This window comes from Lolium perenne, chromosome 3, assembly GCF_019359855.2.
Source record: "Lolium perenne isolate Kyuss_39 chromosome 3, Kyuss_2.0, whole genome shotgun sequence".
Lineage (NCBI taxonomy): Eukaryota > Viridiplantae > Streptophyta > Magnoliopsida > Poales > Poaceae > Lolium > Lolium perenne.
Genome location: NC_067246.2, coordinates 270382410 through 270392956, shown reverse-complemented (window position 1 = coordinate 270392956; position 10547 = coordinate 270382410). Strand labels below are relative to the sequence as shown.

Here is a 10547-nt window from a genome sequence, read left to right as displayed (position 1 = left end):
GGAAACTCCCCGCTGGCGAGGGACCGTGGTCCGCCACACCTCCAAGACCCCAAGGCCACCGAAGGCGGAGCGGACCAGCGGTATCGCCGGCGACGGAACCCTTAATGGGTTTTGTGGCTTCTTTCCACCGCCTCTTGGGTTCCATCGCACGTTATACATAACATATTGATCACATAAAAAAATGCAGGAAATTCCAACAACAATAAACACAACAGATTTGCAAGCACAAGCATGAACAAAATCACAACTTACCCAGAGCATGTCATCCATAATCCCAATAATAGCATATATAACACGAGATTAACGGACATACATACATAACTAGGTTCACATCATATTAGATGAAGTTCACTACCAACTTCAGTATATAATACAACATCGACCAAGTTCCTTCACAACAATAAACCACCATCAGAAACAAGCCCTCGGTTCAGGCAAGAAACATGAACCATCAAGCCATGCAGCACATCATGCATGAAGGTGAAGATGCACATATCCCCTACCTTGATTCTAGCTTTCTCCACAACCTTTGTCCACTGGTCTGTCATCTTGGCAACATCTTTATAGCCGTGGATGGGGCGAACATGTACAATACCATCCAGCGGCGAAGCCAGCATCTAGTCAATGGGTGTACATAGCACCCTGAACATCGTATTATACTTGGATTTTCTCATTGATTTAGTCTACACTGCTCTAGACACATGTAATCCAAGCCTTTTGCCAAAACTAATGGGTGTATGATGGTGCTTATCGTAACGCTGACTTCACACTGTTGGGGAACCCCAAGAGGAAGGTATGATAAGCACAGTAGCAAGTTATCCCTCAGTAAGAAACCAAGGTTTAACCGACCAGTAGGAGAAAGGCGTGACTTCTGAAGGTGTTGCTAGCCGACTAGTGGCAGGACGCACTACCGGCGTCAGCAACAACGTGGAACCTGCACACAACATAACCAAAATACTTTGCCCCAACTTACAGTGAGGTTATCAATCTCACCGGTTTTGCTAAACACAAAGGATTAAATGTATCGAGTGAAAGGAAATGTTTGCAGTAATTAAAGAGAACAGTGCTTACGAAAAGTAAACATAACATGATTGCAGTGGTTGAATTTATCAGTGTAAAGGAAAGGACCGGGGTCCACAGTTCATTAGAGGTGTCTCTCCATAAAGATAAATAGCATGTTGGGTGAACAAATTACAGCTGGGCAATTGACAGAATACCGACCATACATGACAAGATGATTACTGTGAGATTTGTTTGGTCATTACAAAATAATACATAGACCGTAATCCAACTGCGTCTATGACTAATAATCCACCTTCCGGTTATCGTCTGAACCCCTTTCAGTATTAAGTTGCAATCAACAGATTATCGCATTAAGCAATGTGTGTAAAGTAAATAATAGAATTACCCTTGGATAAAACATTGTTGTTTTCTCCCTAGTAGCAACAACATATCTACAATCTTAGAAATTATTGTCACTCTTCCAGAAAACTAGAGGCATGAACCTACTATCGAGCATAAATACCCCATTTTGGAGTCACAAGCATCTAATTGGCCAAAGTATCTACTAGCAACGGAGAGCATGCAAGATCACAAATAACATATGACATGAATATATAATCGACCTCAATATAGTATATAATATTCATCGGATCCCAGCAAACACAACATGTAGGATTGCATAAGGATGATCTTGATCATGTAGGGCAGCTCACGAGATCTAAACATGAAGCATAAATTGGAGAAGACAATCATCTAGCTATTGCTATGGATCCATAGTCCAGGGATGAACCCTACTCACGCATCACTTCGGATGCGGGCATGAGGATATAGATGCCTTCGACGATGATTTCGCCTCCGGCAGGGTGCTAGGAAGAGCTCCAGAACCCCCCGAGATGGGTTCTGCGATGGCGGCTGCGACGGAACTTTTCGTGGATGGAGGCTCGGGTATTCATGGTTTTCCAGGGATTATGAATAAATAGGCGGAGGGGCGATGTCAGTGGAGGCCAGGGTGGCTCACACCACCACTAGGCGCAGGCCGCGTCTAGGGCAGGTGTGGCCGCCCTGCTGCCCCCTTCGACTCCCCTCTGGACTCTTTCTTCGTTACGGTAAAATATTGACTTCGGCTTTTGTTTCGTCCAATTCCGAGAATATTTCTTGTACAACTTGTTTGAAATACAAAACAGCAGAAAACAGGGAACTAGCACTGTGGCATCTTGTTAATAGGTTAGTGCCGGAAAATGTATAAAAGTGCAACAAAGTATGAGCAAAATATATACAAATTGGTGTAAAACAAGCATGGAGCATCAAAAATTATAGATACGTTTGTACACCCATGTACCCACATAGCTCCGCCCATGACACCATCATACGCTGGGCAAATGACACGAAGATCCAGGAAACCATTACTGAGATGTTGGTTTATCTATGAGTTGTACTTAGATGAAAAGTACTGGAATAGAAGAATACAGTTAGTTGTTAACTGTAGACAAAAAAAAAGTATGCATAGAGGAATACAGATATAATTGTTGATAGTAGATAAAAATATGTGCATTGGAAGATTTGAAGATCCAAATCTCAAATGTTCACCATCTTAGCCTTCCCGGTGATGACATTGGGCATGGGCATCTTGCATACATACTAGGGAGTACGTGGCTGGTGTCCCGCAACTAGGGCTCTGAGAAAATAAACCAGTCAGGAGCCATCTTGACGTTGTTTCCAAAAACGCAATTCTCCTCGAAGTCTGTAAAGCCTAACATCTTGGGGACCTAAAGAAAATTATTAGTAAACAATGTGTAGCTATATAAGAATGTAGCAAATAATGAAAGTAGTTAGCCAATTTCACACCTCTGCAAACAATCACCGATTTCATAGCTTTCTGAAAATCTGACAGCATGATGAAATTCTAGACTTTTTTGCCTGATTTCTTCAATCCCAAATAATAACTAGATGAAGAAATTCTCCTGGCTAATTTCATGACTCTGCATGACCAGATATGGGTTTCTTCGCTTATCGTTGGCTTTAAATAGAACATCGGCTGCAATAGCATCATCAAAAGTTAAAGTTCCACCAGTATTATGTATGAATAGTTTATGTCTACTACAACTTAAAAAGAGAGTAGACAAGTGAACCCATGAATCCCCGTCCATTTTAAATCATAAGAAACACCTTTCCAACACAATTATCACACTTTATATTTTCTGCAATTTATTTATATAAAAATACAAAAATATTTTCTTCATTTGCAAACACATACAAAACCCAAAAACAACTATATTTTAGTTGGTTTTATCTTGCTTGCCTACTTTACTTGCTTTACTTTACTTTAATATTATATTATATATATATATATATATATATATATATATATATATATATATATATATATATATATATATATATATATATATATATATATATATATATATATATATATCTAGCTATCATCACCGTCCATGTGCTTTAGGATCCGTACTTATTTTCTCCTATTAGTCCCATGTGTAACCCATAGAAAAGGAGTGAAGGAGGATTTCTCTCTCCTTGTTTCTGCCACATGCACTGTGTTGTGTAGGTTTTTTGAATCATGTTACTATTTCGGTGTATATTTTGATGACAGAGTTCATATTGAATTCAAAATCGACCTATTTCTGAAGTGCTTTGCAGAGCGTTGGGCCAGGAACGTACGACGAATTCAAACCAAAGCGTACAGGGTGACAGCGTCAGTCTTCTAGGCTCCAGCAGGCCCATCTGACCGAGCCGTTTTTTGTCGCGGTAGTTTACTGTTCAAATTTGTTTGGGTCGTTTGTTGTATTAGGCATGGCTGAGCTAGCTCGGGCTAGTACCGTTGCGGTCCGGTACTTGAGTACTTACATCGTTTCTATGATAGGTACGAGAAGCTCGGTAAGGGCCTGTGTCCTTGACCAAGGCAAGGCTTACAGGATGAGCTAGCTCGCGTTTTCCGGCAGAAATTCCCCTCCTCCTTAGCGTCGGCAGTGGCAACGACGGATCAGCCGGATGGTAAAGACGAGCTGTGCGGGTGCCGCCGTGTCGGAGACAGTAGAGAAGGTGCGCGTGGCGGCGCCGCGAACTGGCCAGTTTCCCCGAGGCGTAGCGCCGTGGGAGGGCTCGCCAAGGCGGAGCGCGAATGTGCGGCGGCGGAGTCGCCTGCTCTCCTCTGTGAGGCGCCGCGAAAACTTAAGTACCTAAGAATAGACTCAAAAGATATTCAAACTTCCAAATCCCTAGCTCCAATATCACGGATAATCTTATAGCTCAACCAAAAATATTCGACACCACTGCTTAAGTATTCAAGCACCCTTCTAAAATTTATACAGCACCCGGTTGGAATTCTTAAGTACTTAAGAATAGACTCAAAAAATAATCAAAGTTCCATCATCGTAATTCGGTTTATCGGCCAAGAAAAAAATGCCGGCATCACAACTTCAATTCTCAAGCACCTACCTAAAAATACACCCGCACCACGGATGAATTCTTAAGTACCTAAAAATAGACTCGACCAAAAATAAGCTCCGATGTTACAGGTCATTTTGTAGCTCAACCAAAAATATTCAACACCACTACTTAAGTATTCAAGCACCCTTCTAAAATTTTATTGGCACCCGATTGGAATTCTTAAGTACGTAAGAGTAGACTCAAAAGATAATCAAACTTCCAAACATTGCAAGTCATTTTATAGACCAAGCAAAAATATTCGGCACCACGACTTCAATTTTAGAGCACCCCCTTAAAAATACACCTCTTCAGATAAAGAGAATCAAGTTAACTGAAGCAAAACAAATGAATAAGAAAAGGAAGAACAACGAGGTTAGACAAGCGCCTCTTCAGATTTCATTGAACCAATGTTTACAGCATCGCACCAAACGAGTTCAACAATAGTAGACCGAACAAGCGCTAACCACAATTTAAAGTCAGGGGTTGCGGCTGCTCGCTACAGCACTAACCACAATAACTCTGAATTCTTAATATTGCTTAAACATTAGATTACACTGAAACTGTACTTTGGATGGTTAACCATTACATCATAGCTACATGTGAAGGAATGCAGCTCTTTAAGCTTCTTCCTTGGCCTTGCAACGTCATGAGCTTCTTCAAGCGTTGCTCCTCCTTGTAGATCTGCAATAGAAGAAACCACAATGAGCTTCTTCAGGACGTATGTTCTAAGTTCAAAGATAAAACAGATTCACAAGGTCCACAGTTGCTGCAGGAAAGAAAGAGGCCAAAAAACTAGAATAGGGAGCCATGCCCAAGTTAGATCGATTCCAATGGCCAGAAACAAAATTATTGGACGGGAATTCTCTACCCATCCTGAAGCTAGCTACCTTTTTCTCTAGCCCAGCTACTTTCTTGCCCAAGTGCATGCAGCAGCCATCTACCAGCAATGAGAACACAAACGATGCTGACAACCTACAGAAACCTCAAGTGCAAAACTAACCCACAATCGACTAAGTAATAGTTTCATACAACAGGGCGATACAAGCAAGCGCTTGTCCATGCCAAACATTAACCTGGGAGCTAACAGAACGGGGTTTGGCCATGAACTGGGACGCTCAGTATGCTTCCCTTCTTACAAAGACAAATTCAAAAGAAATGAAAGCACTCCTAAGCTATTCGATTTGCTTAAGAATATAAAGAATACACTCTCTGATGTTCTTCCTTTGTCTTCCATCACGATCAGTTTCAAGTTGTACACAAATTGCCTGGATATCACAACACAGTTGAACCTCATCCTGACAAGCAAAAGCTTCAGACTTCAGTAACAAGATGATTTGGAAGAGAACCATACCAGATAGAAGTCCCCGAAACAAAGTTACCTTAAGCATATCTGGTGACCGAGCCTAAAGCCCCACAAAAATTGTTCTGATCAGGATGAGCATCTTACCTTCAGGAGGAGGCATCCATCGAGTAACACACCTGCTAACACATTATTTTGACAGAGATCACATGCAAATGACTTCTACATGAAAAAAATGCAAGGCACGGCAACCTTGAACAATGTACAACAAGTATGGCGCCAAGTGCTTCCACAAATGAATATCTAATTTCTGACAAATTATCACCCAAGATCTATTTTTTTGTCAAACAAAGAGCAGATTCAGCAAAATTCAGTGTACACTGGTTTTCAGCTTGCAGTAGATGGAATGAGAGGAGTAAACATGACATACAGCTTCTATGCAGACTAGCTTTGAAAATGAAAAGCATTCCTCAGTAACAAATACAAGAACATATAAGTAAAACAATCAGCATTACTGGGACTGAACAATCAATATTTAGGATGCAGTTCTAGCAGTAGTACATTGTTGTCACACAGCATTCGAAGAACAAATGTGTTGCAGGTCAAAGGTCAGGTCAAAATAAGCAAGATAAATCAGAGAATGTAAGCAACAGTGTAATGTGCACATGGATACAGAGCGGACAGCATTGGCAGAAGTATAGAGCGGAGCCAAATAAGATAAGAGCGCATGCTCCTCTCCCCCAGAACCGGAAGGGAGCACAAATGAAGCTCTTAGAACCGAACGCCGGAGATGAACGATATTGGTTGCAGAATCCGGCGAATCAACACAGAAAAAGCAGGGATTTATTGGAAAGGGAAAGCGGGGACTCACATACTGTTCGGATTCGGTGATATCCCAGAGATTATTTTGGTGGAGAAGCCTCAGATCCGACCTCTCCCTGTCCAGCGATGAGAACAACGGTGTACAGGAGCAAAAGCAGGGGCCCAAAGCACAGTCGCCGGCTCCTCCATGCCGCTCCTACAAACGGAAGGCAACAAGCCTAAATACAGGGGCATAGCAACTAATCGGGTATGCATAGAGGTGAAAGGGAGGCCAGGGGGCCGGAGGGGCCTCGCTCTCCTCTCCGGCCAGCGAGCGCAGGGCGACGGAGGTGGGCGCTGAGGGAAACGGCCAACCACCACCAGACTCCGCGTGTTTCAGTGGCTGCGGAGCGCCGCCGGCTACCGAGATGGGGAGGGATGGGTGGCAGATCGACGGGATGGATGCGCGAGGGAGGTGGAGGGAGGCGGAACGGGAGGTCGTCGCCGGAGGGTAAGGAGACGCGATGGTTGCGGTGAGAAAGAGAGAGTAGAGGAGACTGTGTGTCTGTGTCTACGGGACAGACTACTTAGATACGACGAGCAGTACCGGACGAGCCCAATGGATACAACAGAATGCGACGAGCCCAACGACTCCAACAGCAGAGCAGAGTGCCCAGATGTGGGCCGGATTCACATCGAACCACTAAATGGAAATCAGCTTATTTGCAAAAGATTGCTCTATTCTTGGCACGAATCTCGAGACCATTTGAACGGCAGCGATAGCTAGCGCTGGAGTTAGGTTACATACCAAAGCTTTTGTCTATATATATATATATATATATATATTACTAATATGAAATATTATGCTTGACAACCACACGGTGGAATTAGGGACACATGACAAAAACTTTGTTTGCTAGAAGAGAAGAAGAATAATCAGCCTCTAGCCATTTCCCCGGATGTCATTGAGGTCACATCGTCGCTCACGTCCTTCCTTTGATCCATTTGGCCATGAAACCTAAGTTGTTTTTTTTGGTAGCCGGACTATGATGACGGTGAGTTTATGGTCAGATGTTGGCCAACATTTGAATTGCTACTTGCAAAAGTTCATTTAAATTTCCATCCCTAATTACTAAATTTATTTATTTGATCAACAAGTCCTCCCCAAGTGGAGAGAGCAGCCGCTGGCACGCCCCATAGCACACTGGCGGCACTCGGACTGTTTCCCCCAGCTTCGGTATAGCCGTTTCTGCCATTTTCATTTTCGAAGTGTTCTATTACAGTCGAGACGCTTTCTTGGTGAAGTTTTGATCCAGAACCTTAATATCTCGTACCAGAAAGGGTTATTCATGTTCAAGCTAGTTTCAACAATATCATTATAAAAATATGTTCAAGTGGGGCGCAAATGAAGGCAAGTTGACACAAGCAGGATTAACCCAACCAAAACCAAAACGACTGTGAACTGGGCTGCAGAGAAAATTGCTAGAAGGTTAATGCTGCAAACTAGTGAAACTGCAGCGACACTGGATCAGTAGTAATAGTACCCAAGACAGTAAGAGTGTCAAAGTATCATCTTCCAGAGTGGCGACATCAAACATTCAAAGTGCATAACCCACAGGACATCAAAACTTCGACAGCCAAAATCTTCCAGACTCATACACGCTAAAACACAAAACACTGGGTGAGAGAGCCTTTCCCTGATCACATGAACAGATTGGGCCTCGTCGCCTTGTAGGTTGTCTTGAGCTTCCTGGTGGGTGGCCTCACCTTCTGGTAGACCAGCGGGAACTTGATCCCAGCATTGTGGAACTGCTTGGTGTTCTCTCTCTTGCATAGCTTGAAGTGGACAGTGGCCGTCTTGATGATCTGGATGCAGGGGGACCTCACACGGTGACGTGAGGCCATCTCAGTGTACATCTGGTCCACGGCGCCGTTCAGGGTGGTGTCACGGTACTCCTTGTACATGTTGTGGTAGCCAGTTCTGCTCTGGTAACGGAGCCAGATGCCGAAGTTCTTGATGGTGGTTGGGTTCTTCTCAAAGATCTGAGAGATGTACAACAACACAATTAGAAGTAGAAAGGACAAGAAAATGCAGCCATGTATATACTGAGAAAACATCATGAAGAAAAAGCACAGTGCAGCTTTAAACACTTCCAGGTTTCCCATTCTGCACATAGCATGAATACAAAACATGATGATACCGAAGTTCTACAATACACCAGATAAGAAAGCTTAACTTGTTTCTACAGCGAGAATAGTTGGGTAACTAACTCATTATGCTGCAATTACATGGATTAGATTATTAGGCTATGCGAAACAAGCAACAAACTTGTGTAAATAAGTTGGCTTCAGCCAGGTAAAATTTAGAGAGCAATTATATTAAAACAACTAATTATCCTTGGATAGAAGTAAATGAAGACTTTATACAAGATAACTGGATAGCCCTTACACAATAATGACAAAAGATGGTAAGACTTTGAAAGAGAACCAACAAGCTTTCGAGTATTAGAATTCATCTGAGAAGAGACAGGTATACCAAAATTTCAAGACAGACTGACAGTGGATTTTTTTTATTAAAACATTACTTAACAAAGAACAAATATACACAAAGTAACAGAGCATAGGAATGAGGACATAAATGATGCTTCTCTCATTGCTTGTTGTCACATTAATGCAGGGTGCCCATATGCAAACCCTATACAACAAGCTACTTAATTCAAAAAGTATAGCAACATTGCATGATCAGAAGGACTGGGACATAACATTATAACCACAGAATGGCTCATTCAACGTATATTTACACCAGAAGAAAGGCTCGCCTCATCCTTAACAAATCAAACAAACAAGAACAGCAACTACATGCTAGTTAAGTAATTACGGAGCAAACTATAGCTGCACAAAATACCCTGTTTCAGTAAAATAACAGGGCATAGGTATTAATCCTAAGCATGCAAACTAGTATGACTGGATGAGACCACGCTAAACCATTAATCAGCAGAAACCGCACAAACAATACCAATCTATCCAGTCAGTTCACTCCAAATCTCTCTACGTAACCTCGATCATACTCACCAAAAGTAAGATCTATTGCGATGTTGGCTTTACATAGGTAAGGTTACATCAGTGGCGAACAAGTGGTACCTCGTTGATGGCGAGCATCTGCCCATTGGCCTTCTTCACCTTCTTCAGCTTCCTGAGGAAGTACCTGCGCACAAACACAACCATCAGTAAACGCTCACGGCCTCCATACGAGCGCGCGAAGAAGGAGATGACTCTGCGACTGCAGTTCGGGAGGGGACTGACCAGAACTTGGACTTGGCGCGGACCTCGTTGGTGGCCCAGAGCTTCATGCGGTAGATCTTGGGCTGCTCATCGCCGGGAGTCGGCAGGGCGCGACCCACCACCTGGTACTGATGGAACTGCGCGCACGACACAAATGAACAAACATAGAGATCAGCGATAAACGGGAGGATCGCGGGCGCGGCTGATCAGTAGCAGGAGGAGTACGGCGGCGCGGGGAGGAAGCTTACCCTGTGGGCGACCATTTTGGCGAGCTCTCTCGAGGACGGAGGCGGAGGAGAGCTAAACCTGAGGAGGAGATGGCGGCCGACGAGGGAGGAGGCGGAGGCGGACGCGCAGGAGTGTTTATGTGCGGGGGACGAGGAACCCTAACGGGCCGTGCTTTATGGGCTTTGTCTACCGCTCTGATAGTCTGATTCACCGGTACTCGGTGGACCGCACGAATTTAGGCCTTCTCTCTCAGTTACTGGGCCGTTATACATGCGCTTTTTACTACATGGATCGGAGGGAGTAGTTTATGTTCCCATGTATTTTTTTTATTACCCATAAAAAAAAGTACTCCCTTCGATCGATATTTGTTACTTCCCCTGATCCGAAAAAGTGTCCGGCTGATTATACAAATAAGCCCTTTGAAAATTAGGAAAAATCATCCACATTGGCAGTGTCTACATCTTGATATGTACTTGTGGCTTGG

General features: G+C 43.3%; 1 protein-coding gene and 1 long non-coding RNA gene across 2 annotated transcripts; both read right to left on the bottom strand.

Annotated features, from left to right (window-relative positions):
* Positions 1-4825: 4825 nt before the first annotated feature.
* On the bottom strand, positions 4826-7355 carry LOC127344582 (uncharacterized). Its single transcript, XR_007878070.1, has 2 exons — positions 5832-7355; positions 4826-5747 (listed from the first exon to the last, which is right to left on the bottom strand). It is a non-coding gene; the product is annotated as an uncharacterized lncRNA (long non-coding RNA).
* A 751-nt stretch (positions 7356-8106) lies between these two features.
* LOC127344583 (large ribosomal subunit protein eL20) lies at positions 8107-10240 on the bottom strand. Its single transcript, XM_051370890.2, has 4 exons — positions 10084-10240; positions 9857-9972; positions 9695-9758; positions 8107-8596 (listed from the first exon to the last, which is right to left on the bottom strand). Exons 1-4 carry the CDS (start codon positions 10096-10098, stop codon positions 8255-8257), a joined length of 537 nt encoding a protein of 178 aa, XP_051226850.1. The 5' UTR covers positions 10099-10240; the 3' UTR covers positions 8107-8254.
* Between the last annotated feature and the right edge of the window lie 307 nt (positions 10241-10547).